This window comes from Cetorhinus maximus, chromosome 12, assembly GCF_964194155.1.
Source record: "Cetorhinus maximus chromosome 12, sCetMax3.hap1.1, whole genome shotgun sequence".
Taxonomy (NCBI): domain Eukaryota; kingdom Metazoa; phylum Chordata; class Chondrichthyes; order Lamniformes; family Cetorhinidae; genus Cetorhinus; species Cetorhinus maximus.
In genome coordinates, this window is record NC_135890.1 from 52,199,322 (window position 1) to 52,225,977 (window position 26,656).

A 26,656-nucleotide genomic window follows, 5' to 3' on the forward strand; every position below is an offset into this window, starting at 1 on the left:
TTGCTTATGTGCTGTTGTGAAGCATGTCGGCGTGCTTTCCTGCCTACATGGACACATGATCTAGCAAGGGTGGAAGAGCCTGGCAAGATGACCTGATAAGGATATGCTTATGTATTACAATGAGGTTCCCGACAAACGGTGGCAGGAAACGTGGCCCGTCTATCACGCCCAAAATTCCGCCCTGAGTTGCCCAATTTCTTAGTCCCCACATGCCTGAGCCCTGCTGGCAGTAGAGATAATAGCAGTTGGAGCATTCAGCCCATTTCTATTCAACACCAGAGCATTGGATAAAATGCATTTCAGACAACTGGAATAGACGCCTCCTTTTTCAGAAGATTAGACATGTTCAAGTCAAGAGCTTGGCCAACTGCAACCAAGTTTAATGTTATGAGGCCTCTGCACACGTTCAGCATTAAGTAAGATATCCAATTTCATATGTTTGATATGGGAATTGGAAATGTCACATTGGTGATGGTAAAATATTTATTATTTATCCCTTAACTGACATCCCTTAAACAGATTCTCTGTTCATTATCATGCTGCTTTTTGTGGGAGCTTGCTGTGAGCAAATTGGCTGCCACCTTTCCTGCATTACAACAATGACTATTGTTCAAATGTACCGCATTGGCTGTGAAATTCTTTGGAACTCCTGGTATTGTGAAAGGTGCTATATAAATGCAAGTTCTTTCTGTTTTATTTCTGGATGAAGAAATGTGCTCTGACACTCTATGACAAAATAATTTGTGGTTATATCATACTGGGACAATGAGATGGCAGGCTGAGAGATTGTGGAGAGGACTATCTTTTTCTTCCTTAAAATTGGGATCATGTAATAAAGTGGGGCTGCATGTTTTTGGGCCTTTATGTTGTGTCTGATGAGATGGTATTCTCCTCCTGCAGTAGTGAGTTGAGCTAGGGTGGACTCAAGCCAATTTGGCATCAGTTGGCACTAGATCAGCAGCTTAATTCCGAGAGACCACAGGATACTCCTGTCTGAAAAGGAAATTTCACATTGACCCAGTAGAGGGTGTTCTTTTGAAGTTAAAGGTTACACTCAGTGCTGAGGAAAAGCAGAGTGCGTTTTCCTCTCATCTAACCTGTTGTGTCTAATCTTGAATGATTCCATATTGAAGTCAGGAGCTAAAGGTTGAAAAGTTTTATTTTTCATCTCTCACCTTAATGAGAACATTACACCCATATGGGGAAAAAATGCCTAAAGCAATCAAATAAACATAGTATTTAATTCACTACACTGACACTCCTTTGGAGGACACCCCCACTCCTTTGGAAAAGAATTATGATATTCTTTTAAAGGCCAACATATTACAGAAAATTTTGGAAAAACTTCTGCATTGAACTGAAATGTTAATTCTGTTTCTCTCTCCAAAGATGCTGCCTGACCTGCTGATTGTTTTTGTGCATTATCTGTTTTTATTTCAGACGACCATCATCCACAACATTTAGCTCATGCCTTTAAATTACACTGAGGCATACGAGTTTATGGTTGCTTTGACAATATTAGTCTGGAGCCCTCCCTCAGTTATTGCAGTGGATATGTTTATTTTAAATGGGCTAGTAGATATTGTACAAACTGAGGGAGGGGACTTTTAGACAAATGAGATGAACATTCCTATTGGTAGGATTTTGTGGTGCGAATTCAGGGCCTATGGAACTTGAAAGAGACACCGCTGGCCTTTCTGTACAATGGAACTTAAAACAGAGCTGTATACACCAGGGAAGTGGGAGAACATTTTGGAAGACTGTCAAATGGTTTTGCACATTTGCTCAACTAGATCTGAATGCCATTGCTCGTCCAAGTGATTAACTGTATTTTAAAATAAATACTACTTGTAGCATATCAGAATAAAAAAAACATTTAGATCTTGTCTGCAGGGATAATTTTATGCTAATAGGGTGGAACCTCACACAACAGCTGCACATATCAGTAAGTTGTGGGTATGCAAAAACAGGGGTCATAAGCCTGCAATATGCATGGCCTGTGGATGGGCCTCCAAAGTTATACTGCAAACTGGGGACCATTGCCCCATATACCTGTAAACATTGTCTACGTGATGTCTTTCATTTATCTCCAGAGAAAATATCACTGGTGTAGGAACAAACTAAATGGAAGGAAAAGATCATCAGGCCCATAAATTCTCACCCTATCCATTAGATGGTATGATCTATGTGCCCTCCCCTCCAACTCTAAGTAACACACACTTGAACAAACTCAAATAACACTAGGGCAGGAGTGATGGAACTGACCAATATCAGGAAATCTGTGGAGAATTTCTCTTTGATTCTCAGCAGTATAGTAAAAATGACTTGTCAAAGAGCGCTGTAATCCAGTTACATGCAGATGTGCACAGTGAGTGGTATGAACATTGATAGTATGTAAGATACTTCGTCAATGCTGCCTTTTTGAAGGACGTTCCTGTGGCGTCAGTATAGCCAGTTCCTCTGTACTCTTGGTAACAATAATTCTGCTGCCTCTCTCATTACATAAACATTTTTTTCAGTTCCTTTTAAAATAGATATTCAATCATCTGCTTCTCCTTAACAGCAAATCCTGCTGGGCAGGACTTCAGGTCAAATTTGAGGCTTGTGGCCTTACACATGTATCATTAAGCTCGCATTCAAGAAAGACAGGTATGCACTGTATGTGTATAAAGCCGCAAGGGAAACAGGATCACACTGATGAGAGTATGATTTACTCGATTTCTTAGTCCCTGTATGGCCTTAATCCTGTTGGTGGTAGTGATAATAGCAGTTGGAGGATTCATCCCATTTCTTTTCAACACCATGGCACTGGATCAAATGCATGTCAGACAACTGGAAAGGAAGTCACTTTTTCTGAAGGTTGGAAATGTTTTTTCTCTTGTGTTATTTGTAATATTTTCTTAAACGTTACAATTTTCCAACTAGTCTAATAATAAAATCCAGGTCTATTTGAGCGAACATATGAAATGATTTGACAGTCTTAGAATCATAGGCCTGGATATTTGTGGGGTCGTGGAGACTCTGGGGACCTTCCAAAATGGCGAGCCCACTCTGGATCCAAAAATCCCACCCCCACTTCCAACAGATCCTATTTTCACTGGTGAGGGGGAGGGGGTGAATGGGGCAGGATGTGACTCTCACATGTGAGAATCCCAAACTTAGCAAAGCCATTTAAACTCAGGTCCAAGTTCAAACAGACACCATTTTCACTGGAACAAGGGTTTTATGCTGCAGTGTGTGAATTACAAATCTTTAGAGAAGTTATAGATTCTCTTGAAAGGCAGACAAAATCTATAGAACTGTCAGCTGTCAAGTTGTTTAAATGGCCAGTCCTTTAACAATTGAGGAAAACTGCCTGCTTTTGTCTGTGAGAGTTGGAAAAAGTTAATCAAATGGCCAGCCCTTTCAAAATTGATAATAAAACTGTGTGCTTGTGTCTGTGAGAGTTGAAAAAAATCTGTTCTAGAAATGTCGGTAGTTGTTTGTTGACATAATTGTAAGTGTTATCAGTATAGCATTAGGGAGTGAGGAGGTTGTAAGTTAAAAGAAAAGTTCACAGTTTGATTGACAGCTCAAAGAGCTTATTAAATGATTAGCTGTCTTTGATGTTTGTTTTTATAAGAGATTAATTACAAATATTTGTTTTATAAGAGATCAAGTACTTGAGGAGATGTAAATGTTTTGACTGGACTTTCATGAATGGGGGTGTTTTTTTATATAGTGAACTCGGTAATAGATATTTATACCTTTATTTTATTTAATCTCAACACGGCTCCAAATGTCTGCCAATGATGGATACTGGGTGAGTTGGCATGGAAGGTGTAAGACAGCATAAGTTGGCACTAAAGTTGGCATAGAAGCTAAAGGTGCTATGGGGATCGATAGGGGAGTCATGAGTTGGCACTAAGTTGCCATAGAGTCTATAAGGGGCCATGGGAAAAGGTGGGGGTCAATGGGATAGCATGAGAAGGAATGCATGGACATGGGGAGTGGGTGGAAGGGTGACGGAGTGAGAGGGGTGAGGGCTAGAGGGCCTAACATTTAACAAAACAACTGGGATGAAGTCCTAAAGAGCTGAGGCGGGCCATTTAAACAGCCTACCTTGGCACTCAAAAGCTCCCGTTGCTGCCTCTGATCTGCATCTGGGGTGGCGGGTCCGACTCCATCCTGCATCCACCACCCCCCCACCCCCAAAACGAAGATCCCACCATTCGGGGCACCTCTTCTCAAGGTGGGTGCACCATGCCGGGAAATTTCCCAGCTTCAGCTACTCAACTGAGAGCAAAAATCTAGGCCGTAGAATCATTCAGCACAGAAGGAGGCCATTTAGTCCATCGTGTCTGTGCAGTTCTTTGAAAGAGCTCTCCAATTAGTCCCACTTTCCTGCTCTTTCCTCAAAATCCTGCATTTTTCCTCCTTTCTAGTATATATGCAATTCCCTTTAAAAATCTGTTAAAATATCTGCTTCCACCACCCTTTCAGGCAGTGAATTCCAGAACACAACATCTTGCTGCATTAAAAAAAACTCTCCTCAATCCAACTCTCTCCCACCTCCAATTCTTTGGCTGAATATCCCAAATTACCTCAAGTCTTATAAAAAACGTTTCAACTAGGACTGAATGTCAAAAAATGTTTTCCATTTTGAAAGTCCTTGGGTGTGAGCTTCTAATTTAAAAGCTCACAATCAAACCCAAAGGCTGTCTCCAGGCAAATAAATGGTCTTTGGAGCCACTCAGAATCTTAACCATAAAGGAAAGGCCTGGATTTTGCTGTAGCAAGGCATCTGGCGATGACTGCTTCTGCTCAAAACATTTGGGAACTGAATGGACAGTTAAACCAACTGTGTGTATGTTTAACCAATCATCCTGAAAAATTGGGAAATACACAAAGAAAGGACTGAGGTGGAAGGTAAAATGAAAGGGGGTGAATTCAATATCAAATCAGGTACAGAAAGAGTGAAAGAAAAAATTGGATTGTGAGAGGGGAGGTCTTGCGGCACAATGGTAGCGTCCCACCCTCTGGGCCAGCAGCTTCCAGTTTGAGTCCCGCTCTGGGACTTGATGACCAAATAGGTTGATCATCCATCTGTAAATCCTTTCAATACACCTGATGGCAGGTGGTAAGAGTGGGGGAGTTTCCTGGTCTGCCATACTGCAGAATGCAATGGCAAACCACTACAGAACTTTGCCAAGCATAATCAAGGACCAATCCAATGATTCATGGTTGCCAATGCCCTCTTGGGGCATGGCACCTGAAGGAGAAGGGTAGAGGGAGAGAAAAAAAAGAAATAGCAAGCAAAATCAAGAAAGAAAAACCTCAAAGTTTGACATTTTTAGAGTCTCTTGAAACAATTCACAACCTGAAGGAATGAGACTGTAAATTTAGAATGGTTAAATATTTCTGCCAGTTTTACGGCACAAATATAGCAACTCCAATCCATTCAATACATTTTAATGGTGAGGCAGCCAGCGACATGCTGTTTTTGTGAAGCTATTAGAGGGGTGGCAAGTCGAACAGCAACTTTAGGTTTCTGGCACTTAATCGTGCATCTATCCCTCGTCTGAATTTACTTAACCGTTTACAAATAATGAAGTGCGTGATCAGCATCACCGTTATTTTGGCAGCAAAATACAACCCAAAAGCAAAGAACTGGGACCAAGAGCATTTAGACTGGGACATCAATATCTGACTGAAAAGGCACTTGCTGCAATAATAGCACGAGTACTTTTTCTTTTTTGTTTAAAGAAATTGAGAGCCCACACGATGTTTTTTTTTTCTGGACCAATACTAAAAAAAGTTTGTCTTTGCTTGTTTCCCAACTTGCAGTTTATTTTGGCTCCAACGTTTCTGGGTCAAGCTTTACTCCAGGAGGTCAATCATTGGGAATGCAAGATAAAATGAATGTAAAAGCCCTGTCAGAGAGAGAGAGAGAGGGGGGGTGGTGAAGGTTGGGTATAGCTTTCAGCAGGCTGGCAACCAGGCACCACTTCCCTGGCGCCTGGGGAACGGGTTCAATCGCCCCCTGTCCTCCTGAGCCGCTCATTGCGTCGCCCGATATGAAGCGAAGCACCAGCAATGTTGGGCTGTTTTAGGTTGGACCTGCAAAGCGAGCTGGCTGTTGCCTCGTTCAGCATCGCTGATCTTCCTGGAGCAGCAGAGAGACAGAGGGAGAGAGAGAGAGAGAGAGGCAAGAGGAGGCAAGCAACTGAAGAGAAGATGCTGGAGGCAGCAGCTGATGAAGTTGTGTATTCCGCATGGGGCAAGGAGGAGTGAAAGGGGAGGGGGCGAAGGCAGAGGGGAGCTGGAGGAAGAGGGAGAGGGAGAGGAGAGCAGTTTGTAGTGTGCAGCTAAATGGCCGAGATCAGTGAAGGGCAGCACTTGGCTTGTCAGGCGGGCTCTGGCTGTCATGTTCGGGGCTTTTCTGGCCAGGGGCAAGCGGCGACCTGGCTTTACCTTGTGGTGTTAAAGTGAACAAGTGGCATCGGCTCCCCCACCTCCTCCCCCCAAACAAACCTCACAACTTTCCCATCCTGTATCCAAGAGAGAGCGAGAGAGAGAGAGAGAAGCTGTTTGTTTGACTAAAGTCTGATCTTCAATATATAGAGGAGGGGGGGGGGAGGGGGAGAGAGAGGAAAACAAACTTTCTAATAACATTGCAGGAGATGATGGCGATGAGGTCGGAGCCGGCTTCCCCCCGGAGTAAAGCTGAGGCCGGGGAGCGCAATGGTTATGTGAGGGGCTGTGTGAGCCCGCTCGGCCGGGACCAGGGCTGCCCTGTGTGGGGCAGGCTGCTGTGGAGCGCCCGGCTGCTCTCCTCCGCCGCCTGCCTCGGCTCCCTCTCCTTGCTGCTGGCCGTCTTGCTGAGGTGGGGAGACGGGGTGGTGAGCGGCCAGCTCTCCCCTTCCTCCAGCTCCGGGCTGCTGACCCTGCTGCACTGCGCCCTGCCCCTCTTCAGCCTGCTGAGCGCTTTCTTCTGGCTCGGCTTGTACCTGATCCGCTGCGGCAGAGGCGAGCTGGCCCCCCGGCTGCTGGCCGCCTGCTGCCTGGGCGAGACCCTGCTGCAAGCCTCGCTGGTGGGCGAGGAGCAGCTGCTGTCGGTGCCGGCCAGCGCCGTGCTGCTCAGCTGCCTGGCCGCCGCTACTCTGCTGCTGCTCCGAGTCAGCCAGGGAGTCTGCACCATCATCTTCACCAGCCTGCTGAGGACTATCTCCCTCCTGTCCCTGGACAGGGTCCGCGCCAGCTGGAGACCCTTCCTGGCTTACTTGATGGGCATTTTGGGCATCCTGCTGGCCAGATACGCCGTGCACATCCTGCCCGGCACCGTGCAGGCGGCTGGGACGGAGGAGAAGATCCCAGTAATCAAGAGGAGGAGGAGATCCAGTTCAGTCATTGCCGCCGAGATTTCCAACACTCAACTGGGCTCCAAACCCCACAGGAGGACATCCCTCCCGTGCATTCAGAGGGAACAGGTAAGACTTTTTCATTGAGCAGCTAAACACTGTTAATTTACCTGGACAGCCAGGAAGCTAAGGTGTAAATTACATGGCACATGCTAGCCACTTTATTGAGACATTATTTACAAAGAAATATGGATGTAAAATGTCTAATCCAATCACTATTGAGCTGACTTATGGCCTCTATCCTCAACAAATGACTTTCTAATTTTCCCTATTTAATGTGCATTTTCTTGCACAATAATGTAAAATCCTTTAATGAGTCTTTCTACAGTAATAATTGAGTTGTCTCGTTGAATATAATCTATTTCTCTGTTGATTTTTTTAAGATGCTTCTGTACATGGAGACTGAAAAGGGTTAAATATACATAACTGTGATACTAGTAGAGTTACGAGAACCCAAAGGGAAATTATAGAAACATGTTATTGTATTTAACTTTCAAATCCCCTTCATCTGAAATACCAATTAGGGCCAAATTATCCCCGTCTACAGCTGTGATTTATCAAAAAAACCATAGCACACCTGACAGGGGAAATAAATATTTTCATAGGGCAGAAGAGGAAATTCATTATAAAACATAGTTCTAAATACTAAATGGTATGCAAGCCCACAAACCATTTCCCATCGAGTTGTAAACATCCAAAAGGACACGATTTATAAAATAATAATGAACTTTGTATTTACATTTTACATTCTTTGACACGTGAGAGGGATTCTTTTGTTGCAAATGATAAATAGTTACTTTAGTCTGTTTAACAAAATGTGCTTTTCATGAATGACCTGAGAAAAAACGAAATCTGGGGGCATGGGATTCCAGAGTGAGGAATTAGCTTGTATTGAAAAGCAGATATAAATTAAACACAGTGTGAAAAGCGCTAGAAGAAGCGAGGCAATAATTACTGTTTGTAGTATGAAGGGATTATCTCTATTGTGCCATTATAAAAATACACACTAATCTCAAGAAAAATAAGTGGTTTGGCCAACTTATGTTCATTCAGCTTTTTGTATCTGCTAGGCAGTGAAGTATTTTGATTTAAGGTGTAATCATCCCTTTGTTCACACAGAGTTGACTAGCATTTGGAAAGACATGAAAATGTTTACTAATCTTGGAAGTCTTTATGGGTCAAATAGAAAGGGCATAGGGATATTAAAAATTCCAAACATATATTTCTATTGTCCACTTGATTTTTATAAGCTTCTACAATGAGCAGTTCTCTGTAGAAGCTTTTAGTTCAAAAAGCTTGAACTGTTAAATGCAGGCCCCTGTCAGCTGTAAGCATATAGATTGCTGTGATATTTAACACATAATGAATACCTTTGGACAAAGTCTAAATCTTGCTGTGCATTGGGTATTTTTACAACGTGCAGTCATCTGGGAGGAGGACGTTTACCTTTTCACCTTTGGGAAAACCTATGTTTTAACATATGCAGTATTGAATAATGCGAGCACTGACAGTAGTGGGTTAGTCAAAAGAATTGTTTTTTGACCATGACAACCGAGTACAGAAACGTCGACTGCTTTAATAAAGTTGTTTGCACCCTCTATCCCATTTGTAACAAGTACATCATTGTTTCATTGTGGATGTTTTCTCACTGAATGTATCTTTAGTGCAGTGTGCTGTGGCTGACCTTCATTGTACTGCCACTTCCAGACTGATAGACTTGGGACATGTGTGTCACATATGAGCTGACAATTAGTTTTAAGATAACAATTCATTTGAGCAGTTTAAGTGACATTTGAGGGTAAAATCTGAGTGGTTTATGGACATTAGCAGAAGCACAAGGTCGAATTACTGCCTTAAACTCACTAACAGAGATTTGGTATTCTTTATTCTGTAGCCCTGTTTTTTTTTCATCTATTTTCTAGTGGATTTGGTACTCGCTCTATATGTGACCTGTACTAGCTGACAAGGTAATAAAAGATGATGTTGACGTAGGAGCTGAAAGTGTATGGTGTCCCATGACTGGCATTGTCGCACTGCCAAAACTGTGATTAGCAGAATAACCAGCAATTTATAGTGGATGCTGTATGGATGGGAGAGAATCACAAGACAGTAGTCCAGTTGACTGAGCTGTTCGCCATCCACACTGCTTGTCTGGGTCATCACCTGCAATTTTGTTGCCTCTGCCCAGCATTTTAATTCTATATGTAACCTCGCATTGGTTTTAATTTCCATTGCTGTTGTTACTTCTTGCTGTTACCATTGATGATGCAAAGGAAATGAGGGCTCTGAGAATATGAGAGGATGTGAGACCGCACAGAATAGCAAACAAAAATATATGGCGTAGCACCTTGAGGAGCATCAGTAGGAGGAATTCCTCATGTTACTTTATGTGGCAATGTCATAAGTGTATTATATCCCCTGGTCTGTACAGCCATTGACTCTATTCCAAAAAAACACATTTGCTAGAGATACTGAGTGGAAAAAATGCCCTTATGGATACATTTACAGCATTGTTACATTGAGCGACCAAGGCAATTCCTGTCTCTCTCAGACGCCTCCCCTGTCAACCTCTAAGAACTTTCAGCTGGTGATTTATAATGGACCTCATCTTTCTCCAAACAATACTTGCAACCTTGAAATTATGTGGCATAGTGTAAGGCGTTCCTGTTCCAGTAAGGCATAAAAGGATTCTGTACAAACCCCATTAGCACTTGTGTGCTAATATTGCATGGCATAATTTTCAAAACCACATTAACTAATTGGCAGATTCACTGTGCATATTCTTGCTGCAATGTACACATGGTACTGTCTTACCCTGACTTAATTTAATATCTATAAATAGATTTTCTCATCATATGAACTAAAGAGAACCGAATCTGGCATGGATTAAGAATGAGAGAACTTGAATTTATATAATTCCTTATCATACCCTAAGGATGTCTCAACGTAATTAATAGCCAATTAATAACTTTTTAAGTCAAGTTAATGTGGGAAAACGTTTCAGCCAATTTGTGCAGAGCAAGTTCTTATGAACAGCAACTAGCAGCACCAAAAACACAGGGATAAGGTTGTGCAGTTAGTCGAGGGAGGAATGCTAGTCAGGACACTGGGAGAACTCATTGCTCCTCTTCAAATTGGTCTTGATCAAAACCATTGATCTTCTACACATACCTGAACAGAAAGATCATCTGAAGTCTGGCACCTCCATCAGTGAAGGACTCCCTCAGTACTGCACTGGAGTGTTAACCAAGATTATGTGCTCGTGGAATTTTGATTCAGAGATGAGTGCTGTCAACAAGCTGTATTGTTGCTTAATGTTAAAATGATGTTTTGTAAAGATCCATAGTGTAACTTTAAAAATCAGTTGTGCCTGGACTAGTGATAAATATGATAGAGTCAGCCTGAACTTTAATTCCGTTTTCCTGAATCCGAACGACAGACTCTGGTGTGCTCTTCACCTTTTTGTAAAGCAGCTTTAGTGTTAAGTTCCAACACCTATGCTCAAAGAACCTGCCATTGAAATTAGCTGAGCTGAGCTTACCAGCGTATGTCGTCCAAAGCCCAAATTGAATGGAACCAAAATAAATTCTGGGCCGCCAACAAATAGACTAACTTTTTCTCAACTCCAGCACACCTTTACTATAAAAGGCTTTGAATTTCATCTCTGGTCTACACAGCATCTTGTATTACTTTTCTATAATGTTGACTTGGTTTTAAAATGATTGACACCTTTACCTACAGGTATGTTCAAAATGCCAATGGAACTTTAGCCTGCTTTGAATCACAATGTGTAGGAGGTCTAAATTCTGCATTTTCTCCCCCTCCCCCTTTATTGAGTGAGCTTTCGTAGTCATCAAGGGAAGGGATGTTAAAGCTGGGAAATGGAATACTTTCCAATTTCAGGGTAAAAGGTTCAGTCCTATGTATACATATAAATGTGTATCTTAAGTGAGTAAATGCTTCCATTATAATAGCAGAAAGAGAAAACTGGTACAAGCGTGTTCGGCATTTGGGTAAAAAGCCTTGTTGATCATAATTTCTGTCCTTTCCTATAGGGCATCAGCAACAAGCACTCTCGGGTCAGATACAAAATGATTAGATGCAGTGTAAATCCTGCTCTATCCTCGAGATTGTGCCTTAACCCGTAAGCTCAGAAGGTCATCCGTAACGCAACAGTGTGAGCCTTTCCATATCCTACATAAACAAGCCCTATGACCTCCCTGATGGGTTGCTTGCTGCTTTTGGACAAAACTGTGCTGTGCTGTAGATGGCTTAGTACTTAGACCTGTAACTGTCATGCAATGCTGGCTCATTGCATGCTGAATCTTAACAGCTACAGAGCATTTTCATTCCTTCAGTCTTGTTGGATTCCAACACAAATCCCAGTTGTGAAAGGCAGTTTCTTCAAAATTCTGGTCTCTGAGAGGCATGTTGTTGCATTTCAGTTGAAAACAGTCAATCAGAATAAACATTGTGGCAGAGGACTTGATCCAAAAATCTCTAAGAATCATATTGAATCTATTTTTTTCTCAGGTAGAAATTGATGTAAATGTCAATTTAGTGCAGAGCAGTGAAAATATGGAAGATTTTTTGTAGTGGTGAACCTGGCTAGTGATGTGTGGTGTGTGGCCATAATTCAGGGTAGGGCAGTGCTCTGAATACTGTTATCAGTATTTCTTTTGAAGCTTCTTGTCATTGATCAGATGGTGCTACAGCACACAAGCTCCTTTTTACTTTGATAAAAGCAAGATACTGCGGATGCTGGAAACCTGAAACAAAAACAGAAAATGCTGGAAAAACTCAGCAGGTCTAGCAGCATCTATGGAGAGAGAAAGTTAATGTTTCGAGTCCATATGACCAGCTCTGAAGAGGACCTGAAACGTTAACTCTGTTTCTCTCTCCACAGATGCTGCCAGAGTTTTTCCAGCATTTTCTGTTTTTGTTCCTTTTTACTTTCCCCTTTTTACACCCTGCTTCAAAAGAATCAGATCACCTGTCAATCTTTAGAAAATGAGAGGTATTGATGGGCTCCATTTTATCTAGAAAGTTATGCCTATTTGCACTTTTCTGTTCTCTACAAAATGAGCTGAATTGCATTAAATTTAATCTCAGGTTCTACCAAAAGCCACAACAGAACCTACAAAGCATACCGTAACACACAGAGCAATGGAACAAAAGAATGTTTTGTGTGTGTGCGTGTGTGTATACATTGTGAAGGAATCAATATTTTTTGAATTTTTTTGTCTGTGTATTTTTGAGAGTTAGTTGTGGGGGTGACCTTTGGTTGATTGGAGTTTGTAATATTTAAGGTACAGAATGTACCAAGGGTTGATACATCTGACCCTGCCTTAGAGCAAGGCGTGGAACCCTGTTGGGAAACATTGATATGTCACACAGATCAGTTCAAGGGGCAAAGTGAACAGCAGCCCATAGGGAGCAGATATAGAGGAGGGTTAGCTCCATGTAACTGAAATGCTGTTGAAAGCTCTGCAGTTGAGGGGGCTGGGGCTCAGAGAAGCCCCAGAAGCCATTGATAGCTCCATGCTGCTAAGAGTTGGGGCTCAGGGAAGCCAGAAGCCATTGTTGGCAACAGCATGGCTGAGAAGCTGGGACCTTGTCTGTGTTTAGGTGCTGGAGTGTAGCCTGGCCAACACCGGGGAACATAGTCTCTGTAGGAGATCAGCTCAGCTGGAAAAGAAGACCAAGAAAGCTGGACCCATGAGCTGATTTGAGGGAAATCTGGAATAGTGTGCCTTTTGGGTTAAGATTGCACCCATGGAACTAGGGTAGAGCAGAGCTGCTGTTGGCTGGAGATCAGCTTTGAATGAGAGGAACTAAAATCTCTCAAGAGGAAGTCAGAGCCTTTAAACAAATTTTGTGACTTACAGTGGTGACTGATGTTTGGGTGGATTGCTGAGAAATTCAGCCAGTTGTTTTGGTTGTGTCTGCTATTTAATGTGCAGCTTGTGGTTGTATTTGATCACAGTTTGCCTGTTAATTTAGGTTTACCTCATGTTCATTCTGGATATTAGAGTATAAAATAGATAGTGCTGATTGTTTGCTTTGATGATTTTTGTACAGTAAAATTTATTTTTGTTTAAAATCTTGGAATCTCATGGCTTTATTTTCCTAGTAAATACCTCATATTTCAAATTTCACCTACTTTAACAAAAAAAAGTTGCTGGTCCTGAACCGGATCGTAACAAAATTTGGGGGTTTTGTCCGGAATGTAATCTGAAATAGTAGTCCGGATGATACATTCCCCTCTTTCCCAAGCCTTTCTGAATGGTATATTTCTGCATGTTTTTAAGTAATAATGCAGATCACTAAAAAGCCTAAAGGGTGGATGCAAATACATTTTGTAAGAAAGTGGAAATGCTATATTTGTGTTTTATTTTCCTCTTTGTATATTGCTTTATAATTATCCATGATCTGCCTTGTATAACAAGATACAGAAGAGGCAGGCAAGGTCGGAAGACGCCACAGGCCACTGTGTCCAGTTTTCATGAAATGGCTTATGACTCTTGCCTCCACTCTGTCTCACTCTATTCAGAAGTCCATTACAGAGCTCCTGTACCGTGTCCTGTGGCATTAAACCTTGCGTGGGCTGTGTTAACTATGTTGGGGAGTTTCCAAGCATTCGCAGCCCCTGAGAGTTTCAGGAATATCTGCTCTTAAAAACTGTAGCAGAGGCTCAGTGTTGGCAGCAGGTTTCCCATCTGCATTGTGTTTCTCACACTGGATGGGAAATCTGGATATACTTATAGGCAGAAGCATTCTCTTAACTTTTCTTATGTCTGATCCATGAGATTTCGTTGGCAACCTTGTTTGCTCATTTGAAACATTTGTCGGATGCTGGTGTATCAAATTGAGTGCTATTGTTGGGCTAATCTTAACCGAGCTGCACTTTTAGACAGGCAGGCTGAGAGCAATTGAAGGGGAAGCAAGATAAGTACATGTGGAAAAAAAACAGGAATAGAGGGTTATGCTGATGAGGTTAGATGAGGTAGGATGGGAGGAAGCTTGTGTGGAGCATGAACACTGGCACAGACCAGATAGCTCAAATGGCCTGTTTCTGTGCTGGAAGGAGAGGAATCTGCCTCACTCAACAATGGCCCTTTAGTCAGGCCGTAGGAGCCAAATGGGAACGCAGCAGTCAAAAAAGAGAACAAAACCAGCTAGAATGCTGGGCAGGTAATTGAAAGAATCTGGGAAAGTTGAAGAGATGGACCTCTGAGCAATGTGAAGAAAAGAAAACAAAAATTAGTTTAGAATATCTCTGAAGGTATGGAATTCTGATGTTCCAATCAGTCAAACTTTATGGCAAGTTTTACTGTGGATCCTATATTTGCAAGAGGTGTTAGCAGGAGCCTGAAACTGTTTAGCTGGGCCCAAAGGCACAACTTAGTCATCTTCTGCTTCTGTTGGGGAAAGAACAGAGAAGTGTGTTCGAGGAGTGTGCTCCAGTTGCAAAGCTTGCACCGCATGACTGCAGTGGCCTGAGTGGTCCCCTGCGTCATGATAGCAATGGTTCAAGGTAATTAGTTTTGAATTCCGTTCCAGCACTGGAACACCTCAGAGCTGTATTATTGTTACAAGAGTCTGGCATTGTATTCGCTTGGGATTTTGGCTTTGTGTCCTCCACAGAAATACACCACAATGTGGAAAATCAGCTAAAAGGAAAGTGCAGCAAAATTGTTGTTCTTGTCGGCAAAAGCAATTTCATATATCAGATAGCCTATAGACAATTTGTCACGAATGTATTAGCGTGAATTAGCAGCAGCGATGCTTGCCAGTACGTTGCCTATGAATTTTTTGTCCATTAATTCCAGTGGAATATCACGGGAAGTGCAGTTTTTCAATAGAAGCAGGCAGTGAACAAATAAACTAGTGCATACTCAGCTGGTGACCCCTCAGGTATGTGTTGGAAAATACAAACCCCTTTTGTTCTCCTTTACTTGTTGCCACCACCAACAACCCCACGGCCCCCCACACTCCCCCCACCTCCAACCCGCTCCAATAGACAGTGGCTCATGCTGATGGCTATCTCGCTCAAATGTCTGCCACTCAAGTGTGAATCTGGACCCTCTCTATCAGCAGCATTCCACACATGGACCAATTCCAGTGTAGCCGATCTGTACATCCATGCACTATCCAGCAGTCATTGCCAGATAACAGTCAGGAGTCAGAACCTTGCTGAAAGTCTTCAACATGATTTCATGCTGTTGTGTTAGATTGCGTTGAAATGAAGATAAGAATTAAATAAGCTTGTTGTTGACTTAATATTCTCAGAAATTGTACATTACACCCTCTGTAGGGCAAATACACTTTGCCATGAGAAAGGAAGACTCATATTTATATACAATACCTTAGCACATCTTCAGGATTTCCTCAAATAAATAATTCTCTCTTGTATTTCAAGGTGCAGTTACTGTGGTTTAGTAGGCATGGATGGCAGGCATTTTGCACATGGCAAGGTCCAACAAACAGTAATTGAGATAAATAACCAACTATTCAGTTTTCAGTGGTGCTGGTTAAGAGAGAAATGTTGGCCAGGATACCAGGAGAACTCTGTTTTTCTTGGCATTGTGCTGTGGGATCTTATACAGCTGCCTGAACAGGCACATGATGCCTCAGTTCAACATCTCATGTGAAAGAAGCACCTCAAATGTGCTGGTCAGAGTCACTGCCACATTTTTTGTAGCACCTCCTTAGACCTCACAAACAGTAAGTGGGTGCAACCTATTGAAATGCAGTCAAAAGCCCTGTCATTTCTGAAAGAGCGTTTTAACTTATCAGCTTGTTTACACGTACCACATCCCCGTTACTGAAAAGACAGCTATTAACAGATCCAGAATTATGAGAAATATTATCCAGTATTTTTGCTCCTTGTTATCCAATGGTAAGGTTCACTAAAGTTCAATTGAGGTGCAAATGGAAACTTTGTGAATACAATCCCCACCTTTTATCATCTTGTAAAAATACTTTGAAACATCAAGGCTGAACTGACTGAAACTAATACATTTTAGCCAATTTGTCCTTGTGTTGTGATAGCTAGTGCCAATGTAAAAGTAAATGCCAGAATAAGGTGACTTTTACTGAGATGAAGATCTGCCCCATTTATTTGCTCATACTGTGCTGGTACAGAAGTATTATGATTTGCGGTCTGCGCCCGAGCCATCTTTTGCTTTATCTGGAGGTCGAAAATGGATCGTGTTCGCGGGGAGGTGGTGCACAAGCCTCTAGATAAAGGGGGAAAAAACGTGCCCAACATCGCCCTCGTCCTGAGGGCCACCTTTGTGTGCGGCTGCATCAAGCTGTGCATAGATCCTCGGTACGCAAGCACCAAGTGTCACTCCGTGCTGAGGTTCTACCTGTCCCCGGTGTTGCGAAGGATATGCCTGGCCACGCTGCAGCGGACCGCTCCAAGTAGTTGGACCATGCCGTACCACTTGTCCCTCATGGAAAATTTTATGCAGAGATACACTTTTGACTACAAGACCATCAGGCAGTGGTCGTCACGTAACACCCTAGAGGCCCTGCGGGAAAAGGAGATGGGGGATCCTGTCGGATGGTTCCCTGAGCAGACTGTCAAAGTCATTTGGCAGAATGCCTCATCGCCAAGGCTTTCCAATAAGCACCAAGATGTAGCTTGGCTGGTGGTGAGAAAGGCCCTCCCCGTCCGATCCTTCCAACATGCCAGGAGCCTCACCCCCTCCGCACGTTGCCCTCGGGGTGGCTGTGGTGGGGAAGAGACTGTTGTCCAGCTCCTTGTGGAATGTGCCTTTGTAAAGAAGGTCTGGAGAGAGATGCAGTGGTTTCTGTCGAGGTTCATCCCGAGCAGTTCTGAGACACAGGATTCTGCGCTCTACGGGCTGTTCCCAGGGACACACCGAGACAAACATCAACTGCAGCTGGAGGATCATCAACTCAGTGAAAGATGCTCTTTAGTCTGCCCGAAACTTGTTGATCTTCCAGTGCAAAGAGTTGTCCCCGACTGAGTGTTGCAGACTGGCACATTCCAAGGTCCAGGACTATGTGCTGAGGGACACACTAAAGCTTGGGGCAGCCGCCACAAAGGCGCAATGGGGAAAGGTCGCTGTCTAAGACGTTTCTGCCATAGGACACCGAGGAGCTGGGAATTGTATAGACCCCTCTGGTTGTACAACTCATAATAAATGTATGTAGTGAATACTAAATGTATTATGATTTTATTGAAGCACCTCGTGATCCATGTGCAAAAGTTGAATATGATTACACTTTTTGTGATGGCCATTTAGAAATGTTTTGTAATGTTCTTTCAGAGATTTTATGAATAAAGTATATTTTTCCAAAAAAAAATTATGATTTGCGGTCTGCCAGTGGTGTCCACTCCTGTTTAGTGTTGTTTCCTTAAGTAACTTGGTTAGCTGCTCCTTACATGAGTTGACTCCCACTACCCTATATATATGAGCATGGTAACTGAAATATGAGTGTAATAATGAAAGTTTTTTGTGTTCTGGGTCATATCTCCATGTTTTACCACATGTATTCCCTCAATCTCTCTGAGGTAGACTGAGCTATCATGGGGTAAGGTGATGTTTAGTTTGATTAGTGTTTGGGTGTGAATAACATTCAAATATCCAATTCTTTTTTTGTTTGTTGGTTTTTCCTCCTTAAGGGAGTAGTGATGAAAATATTCTATGGTTGCTTTCTGCTGGATGTACTTAATCAGTGAGCACCTGTGATATATTCTGGCTTTGCTCTCTGAGTGGCTAAGCTGCTTAACTATTGGAAGAGTGAGAAAAAAAATCATAATTCTGGTGGTTCAGTCAACAAAATGGAGGGAGCAAGCAGGAAATGTCCATACTTCCTGGCTGATTCCTTATAATTTGTGCATTCATCTAACTGTAAATATGGTTGGCCCCACCCTAACTTTGCTGCTTGCGTTCAGCTAGACTTTAATTGGTTGAGATCAGTCTTGCTATCAACTTCCAGCTCCTTCATGACCAAATTGATGAATTACCATACCCATGATAACCTTCAGTAAAGTCCTTTCTCCATAAGATTCTACAAGAACCACTTACATTGGTCTTCAATAGTAACTCTTCTTCCTTAAGATCCACCAAAGAACCTCTTATGATGGCCTTTGGCATATAGCAACCTCATTACTGACCTCAGGGGCACCTCAGAATACTCACCAGGGCAGCCCACAGCTGCATTTCTGATGCTAACCTCACATGATGAGGATAATGTTATGGTTTACTTGTCAGTCACTGCATTTCTGTGAGGTTCCGAAACACACAAATTAAAAGAATCAATCATTTCTGAATATTTTTTGCTTCTACTTGCTAAGAACTGCTGCCTTGTCAGCTGAAAGATCGTTGAGTAATTGTCAGTTGGATCGTGAGGCTGGCCAAAAGTAGGGGCTAAGTAGTAGTTTTAGAGAATGAAAGGAATTTTCATGACCATAATTGAAAACTGACAGGCCAGCCTCAGTTTCATTGCATTTTGTGAGTTGTCATGTTGGGTTCCCTTGAGGGCTATCCTGGTTGATCCCTTTGAAGCTATCGTGAAAGGTAAACAGCAGAATGTCACAGCATTCAGCTCAAGGTTGATAAAAAGGTTGAACTTAGGGAAGATATAGCTGCTTTGGTGACAGGGTTGGCTGATGACTGCCAGTGGTTAGTTGTCGCAAGATAATAGTGTTTTATCGAAATGGTCACTAGTTGTGTATCTTTGCCCACACATTAGTGCCCAGATGTTTAGAAAGGAAAGCTTGTTCGCATTATGTCCTCAGGAGATGGGCACCATTTTTTTTCAACAAAGCTTTGGAGGCATGAGCAAGCTCTTACTCAGGGTTGTTTCTTTGCAGTTTGTTTCCATTATTGCCTTTGAGCACAATGCCTGGATATACAGTACCCTTAACTCCATTTTAACTTTTTTTTCTCCTTTCAGATGTTGATGTGTAGTGACATTTTTGTAATAAGGTGAGGAAAACATGGGCTTTTGCATTCTCAGTGGGATATCTCAATGCCAGTAAACTTTCTCTTTTTTGTGTTGGCACATGAACACGTGCAAGCAACTGTTTGCATAGAATTCTTTAAAACTGAGACCAGTAAGATGGCACAAGGTGATTGAGCATTTGGGTGTAGTGAAGTGTGGCTTCATTATGATCTTCTCAGGTATCCGAAATGGTGTTAGGATGTAAACAACTGCAAACGTAGCTCTGGCTTGTAGAACACAGAACTGTTCTTACTTTTCCGAGACTGATTTCAGGTCCTAAGTGATGATCAAAATATAGGTTTCCCCATGATCTGAGAGAATGGAGCAGATTTTACAAATTAACATTCCCACCGCATAGCTTTGTAAACATGCCAGTGGCGATCTGTCAATCTCTCAATTCCAGGAGACTAACTACACTCGAAGTTAATGCTACCTTGCTGGGAATTGGAGCAGAGTGGACCTGTGGGAGACAGTCGGGAGCTGAGGAGTGCCTATAAATACAGACCAGGGATTGCAGAGTGGCCTACATTGCTGGGAGTCGGAGTGAAGCGGACCTGCGGGGGACAATCGGGAGCTGAGGAGCGCCTATAAGTACAGGCCAGGGATTGAAGAGCGGCCTACCTTGCTGGGAGTGGGAGCAGAGCTGAGGAGCACCTATAAATACAGACCGGGGATTCGATTGAGGAGTGGAGCTGAGGAGCGGCTGTTCCACTGTTTCACTGTTCCAGCTGCTGTGAGGCTGCAGTCCGGTTAAAAAGAGAAAAAAAGCAATTGTGGCATCACAGGAAGCTAGTAAATTGATTGGCCGGTAAGTGCTCATTCTAAGGGACAGTGTGTGAGAAACCAGCTTAGACAGGTGAGTTCAGGTAGATCTATAAATAAAAAGAACGAAAACTTTAAAATAATAGACAAAAATTTGAAAACTTTAAAATTAAAATCAAACAATATAAATAAAAAAGCAATAAAAATAAAGTAATTTAAACAAACATCTAAAACACACACCTTGTAGTTAAGAAGCATATAACCTTCAGTTGTCAGTGGTACTAGCATTCAATAAACACAGTAAATTGTAACATACATAGGAAGAAAGTAATTAAAGTAAATTAACCAAATAACATAGTTAGAATGGCGGGACAGGTGCTATGTTGCAGCTGTGAGATGTGAGAGCTTTTGGACGCCAAGGCAATCCATCACAAACACATTTGCAGGAAGTGTAAGCAGCTTGGGGAATTCCGGATCAGGATTATTGATCTGGAAGCCGAAATGCAGACGTTGCGCAACATAAGGGAGGAGGAGAAATACCTGGATACTTTGTTCCAGAAGACAGTCATACCTCTTAGAAGAGGGTTATCTGTTTTGGTCAGCAGTGAGGGACAGGAGGATGTGATTCAGTGAGGCAGGTAATGGGACCAAGCAGACAGTTGTGGAGGAGCCTCAAGCTTTGCAATTGTCAAACAGGTTTGAGGTGCTCACAACCTGTGTGGATGAAAGTGAGGTCTGCAAGGTGGATGAGCTGACTGGCCATGGCACTGTGGTACAGGAAACCATTCAAGCAGGAGGAGCAAAAATGTATAGGATAGTATAGTGAGAGGGATTGACACTGTTCTCTGCAGCAAAGAGTGAGAGTCCAGACGGCTGTGTTGCCTGCCCGGTGCCAGGGTTCGGGACATCTGCTCAGGGCTGGAGAAGAACTTGCAGTAGGAAGGGGAGGGAGGATCCAATTGTCGTGGTCTATGTAGGTACCAATGACATAGGTAGAACTAGGAAAGAGGTTCTGAAAAGCCAGTATGAGGATCTAGGTACCCAATTAAGAATACATCAACAGTCAAGACTAGATGTTACAAAGGTAACAAAAAGACAAAACTGAAGACTCTCTATCTGAATGCATGTAGTGTTCATAACAAAGTAAATGAATTGATGGCCCACATTGAAGTAAATAAATATGATCTGATAGCAATTACAGAGACGTGGCTGCAGGATGACAAAGATTGGGTCCTTAATATTGAGGGGTATATGACATTCAAGAAGAATAGGAAGCAAGGCAAAGGTGGAGGGGTAGCACTGTTAATCAAAGAGGGCATTGGTGCAATAGTTAGGGATGACCTTGGTTCAGGAGATCAGGATGGAGAATCGGTTTGAGTGGAGATGAGGAATAGTAGGGGAAAAAAGTCATCAGTGGGAGTGGGTCAACAGGCCCCCTAACAGTAGCCATAGTGTAGGACAAAGTGTTCAAGAGAAAATATTGTGTGCTTGTGATAAAGGGATGGCAATAATCATGGGTGATTTTAATCTACACATAAACTGGAAAAATCAGACTGGCAGTAATAGCCTGGATGAGGAGTTCTTAGAATGCTTTTGAGATAGAGCAGTATGTTCTGGAACCAACCAGAGAGCAGGTTATATCAGATTTCGTACTGCGTAACATGACAATGACCTCAGAGTAAAGGCACCCCTAGGTAGCAGCGACCACAATATGATTGAATTTTACATCCAGTTTGAAAGGGAGAAGAGTGGGTCTAAGGCTAGTATCTTAAACTTAGATAATGGCAACGATGTGGGGGTGAAAGCAGAGCTACCTGAAGTGAACTGGGAAACTAGGCTAGAGGATAGATCAATAGAGAAGTAATGGCAGACATTTAAGGGTATATTTCAGAGTATTCAGAATAAGTACATTCCTGTATAAAGAAAAATCCTAAGGGGAGGACCTACCATTCGTAGTTAGGGAAAACATCAAACTTAAGGAAATAGCATACAACTCCGCAAAGATGAGTGGCAGGACAGGTGATTGGAACAGAATATAAAGAATGGCAGAGAATGACTAAAAGGTTAATCAGGAGAAAGAAATTAGAGTATGAGAGGAAGCTAGCTAGAAATGTAAAAACAGATAGCAAGAGTTCCTACAGGTATTTAAAAAGGAAAAGAGTAAGTAAAGTGAGTGTTGGTTCTCTAGAGAGTGACAGTGGGGAATTAATAGTAGATAATAAGGAAATGGCGGAAGAAATGAGCAAATATTTTGCTTCTGTCTTCACTATAGAGGATACATAAAACATTCCAGTAATAGCTGCAAATCAGGAGGCGAACGGGAGAAAGGAACTTGGTGAAATTGAAATTACTAAGGAAACGATACTGAGCAAATTGATGGAGCTGTGGGCTGGCAAGTCTCTGGGTACCAATGGACTACATCCTAGGGTCTTAAAAGAGGTGGCTAATAAGGTAGTCAATGCGCTTAATGTTTTAATTTTCCAAAATTCGCTAGATTCTGGAAAGGCTCCATCAGATTGGAAAGTAGTAAATATAACCCCTCTATTCAAGAAGGGAAGGAGGCAAAAAAAAGGAAACTATAGGCCAGTTAGCTTGTGGGCAAGTTATTAGAATCGATCATTAAGGAGGTTACAGCTGGACACTCAAGGCAATCGGGAAGAGTCAGCATGGTTTTGTGAAAGGAAAATCATGTTTAACCAATTTATTGGTGTTTTTTGAAGGAGTAACATGCACACTGGATAAAAGGAAGCCTGTAGACATACTGTTCTTGGATTTCCAGAAGGCATTTGATAAGTTGCCATATCAAAGGTTATTACAGAAAATAAAAGCGCATGGTGTAGTGGGTAACATATTAGCATGGATAGAAGATTGGCTGGCTGGCAGAAAACAGAGAGTATGCATAAACGGTTCTCTTTTGGATTGGCAGTGACGAGTGGAGTCTGTACTGGGGCTTCAACTTTTTATGATTTACATCAATGACTTAGATGAGGGGAATGAGGACATGGTAGCTAAATTTGCAGATGACACAAAGGTCGATAGGAAAGTATGTTGTGAAGAGAACATGAGGAGGTTGCAGATGGATATAAATAGGTTGAGCGGCCAAAGATCTGGCAAATGGAGTTTAACGTGGGAAAATGTGAAGTTGTTCACTTTGGCAGGAAGAACAAAAAAGCAGAGTATTACTTAAATGGGGAATGGCTGCATAATTCTGAAGTGCAGAGGGATCTAGGTCACAAAAAGTTAGAATGCAGGTATAGCAAGTAATTAAGAAGGTTAATGGAATGCTATCCTTTATTACGAGAGGGATTGAACATAAAAGTCAGAATGTTATTCTTCAGTTATACAGGGCATTGGCGAGACCACATCTCAAATACTGTGTTCGGTTTTGGTCTCCAATTGCATTGGAGGCGGTTCAAAGGAGGTTTACTTGATTGATACCTGGAATGAGTGGGTTGTCTCATGAGGAAAGGTTGGACAGACTGGGCTTGTTTCCACTGGAGTTTAGAAGAGTGAGGAGTGATTTGATTGAAGTATACAAGATCCTGAAAGGCCTTGATAAGGTGGATATCAAAAGGATGTTTCTTCTTGTGGGTGAGTCCAGAATTAAGGGGCACTGTTTTAAAATTAGGGGTCGCCCTTTTAGGACAGAGATGAGGAGAATTTTTTTTCTCTCAAGAGGGTTGTGCGACTTTGGAATTCTCTGCCTCAGAGGGTGATGGAGGCGGGGTCATTGAATATTTTTAAGGCAGAGGCAGATAGATTCTTGTTAGGCAAAGGAGTCAAAGGTTATCCGGGTTAGATGAGAATGTAGAAATCAGAACACAAGATGATCAGCCATGATCTTATTGAATGGCGGAGCAGGCTCGAGGGGCCGAATGGTCTACTCCTGTTCCTGTTTCTTATGTTCTTATGTAATGTGGGCCAGGGATAGATCCACAAAGTTGTAGCCTTGATTTTCTCTGATCCGTGCTGGGATCGGGTGTCGAAGAATCACCCCCCATCTTCATGCCCAAAACCCTGACAATGCTCTTGCCCCACAAGATCAGGAATGTAAAATCTACCCCAGTAAACCATGAGCAGCAGAGTGACCCATGTTAGCTTCAAGTGTGGCTGTGGTGCTGGGACTGAGAGATTGAGGGATCATAAAGCTATGCTTTGGGAATACAACCCATTGTCATCTTGGGTGATGGGCCGCCTGTACTTCAATAACCAGCGAGGACATGAAATTGGTTCTTGTAGTGACTAAGTATTACGGGTTGTGACTTGTGGATAATGAACCATTGATAGTGATTAAACTACTGATCAAAAGTTTTGTCATAAAAGCGTGCAAAAGAATCAATAAATTCCAAAGTGTATTTGCAGGAACTGTTGGCAATCTACCTTTTGCAAAAGTAGCCTTTGCAAGCTCAAAAAAAAGTCTTTCTTTCGTGCCACTTGTGTGTGGTCAAGAATGCATCATCACATTAGAATGATTTACTGTAATCTGGTGCTATTACTGTGTAGAGGGGTGTAATCAACTCTTTCATCACTCCCAATGTTATTACAGAATCATTACAAAACACTTAAGGAGAACCAAGCTTGAGTTTCTAAAGAGTAAGTTTTGGGAATGGTACCCAATGGATTTCTGTGCCATTGATTTTCAGACATAAAGTGGCCCTGACCCTTTCAGAATTCAAACAGGCACTTGTTCCTTCTAGTGCTTAGATTAGTTCCAGCTGAAATGAAGGGCACAGTCAGGAGTGTATGTTGCATCACTGCCTTGAATTGCATGTGATTATGACTGAAAGTGCTCTTCCCTCGAACAGTATTTGTACTGTCAGTCCATAAATATTTATGTGGCCATTTCTGAATAATCTCTTTCCAGTTCTCGCAACATGTCCTCCGAAGTACAACCCTAGACAATAGTCAGGCCTTCATAATCTGCTAAAATGAGAATGTATGAGCACATCTGAAAGGACAGCTAAAAAACAGTTGGCCTGTTGAGTCTGTCCTATGCTGTCATTGTGTAACTGGTGCACACCATTATCTCATCCTCCACTTCCTCTATCCCAAAGGCCAATCAATCTCCTGGGAGAGACAAGGAAAATAACCTGAGGTCAATTTAGGGAAAAAAATTCCTCGCTGACTCCTGAAGACGTCCTGTCATTTTCCTATCTGCTCCTTGCAAAGGTACCCAATGGAAACATAATTATGAGGTCACTCCCTGGAATGTATTCTAGATAAACGTAAGGAAGATGTAGATCTATTCTGCAATGTTTAAAGAGACAATCACCCAATATTGAGCATAATGCAGTCACTGGTCATGATGTAACTATTGCTCCCCTTAGGACTGGCTGGCTGGTTCATCCTACTGTGCTATCCCCATCCATATGCGTGCCCAGTGCTTCTCTTGTACCTAGCAGGACCTTGTGTGGCATGTGTCTTCAGGTAGACTTTGAACTTCATCAGCAAATATCATATAGTGCCTTGTCGCCATGTATTATTTTTACTATTTATTATTTTTACCAATAACAACATGGGAAGGTGGGCAGGTTCATTTGGTTTCCCTGTTGTATTTGAGAGCTGCCTTTGGCTAAGGAAAGGTGAACATGAATGGAATATTCTCAACATAACTTACACAAGGACGTGGGTTTGAAGGATGAAAGCTGACTGTGCTGACTTTGGCCGCGGGGAATGCGGAATCTGAAGCTTGTGTATGTATCTCCCTCCATCTCCCATCTCATTGCCTTCCTCCCAACCTGCGCCTTCTCATGTGATGGGCATGCATGCTGGATCCTGTTTCTGGAGAGTTCTTTCAGATATTTACCCTCTGGTCCCAAGGGTGCTTCTCCTGCTCCACATTCACGCAAATTTGCGGAAACTTTGTGGGAAATTCACTCCTCTCTTTATATACCTCTCCTCCTTTATGTGATGTCCTGTGAAACACCTTGGGATGTTTTACAGCAATGAAAGATGCTATAAAAATAGAAATGGTTGTTATATTGGTTGAATAGAAGTGTAAAAAACTACATTGACTTACATTCTTCCCCACCCCAACACCCTTCCACCTAATGACCCCAAACAGCTCTTATGGGTTTCAGCATCCTACATGAGAAAGGCTATTTCTGGAACTCGATGAGTAATTTGACTTGCTGGAGACTTGCTGTGGACGTGGCTGGTTTTGTAAGACTCTCGCTGTTGTTATTCCACTGGAGGTTTGCAGTTTCAAGTGCCTCTGTAATGTTCAAAAAGAACCACAGAATATTTATAAATTTTTGACTGTAAATGTACAGCCTTACACCCATATGTATATTGACTACAAAAGAAAATAAATGCAAGCAAGTGATGTGTTTTACACCTCGTAGCAGAATGTTATCGCCGTGAAAATATCAACTTCTATTTGTTTTAACACATCAAACATAAAGTATCTCAAAACACTTTTACAGGAGCAATTATCAAAACATCAGGTCTCATATGGAGATATTAGGATAGATGAGCAAAAGCTTGGTCAAAGAGGTAGATCTTCAGAG

At 42.3% G+C, this 26,656-nt stretch overlaps 1 protein-coding gene across 1 annotated transcript in view; it reads left to right on the top strand.

Annotated features, from left to right (window-relative positions):
• Nucleotides 1-5,409: 5,409 nt before the first annotated feature.
• pde3a (phosphodiesterase 3A, cGMP-inhibited) overlaps nucleotides 5,410-26,656 on the top strand; it is a 476,982-nt gene continuing 455,735 nt past the window's right edge. The window contains exon 1 of the mRNA XM_078553602.1: nucleotides 5,410-7,469. Coding sequence (XP_078409728.1) covers nucleotides 6,663-7,469 — 807 coding nt within the window. The 5' untranslated portion in view covers nucleotides 5,410-6,662. The remainder of the gene's footprint in view (nucleotides 7,470-26,656) is intronic.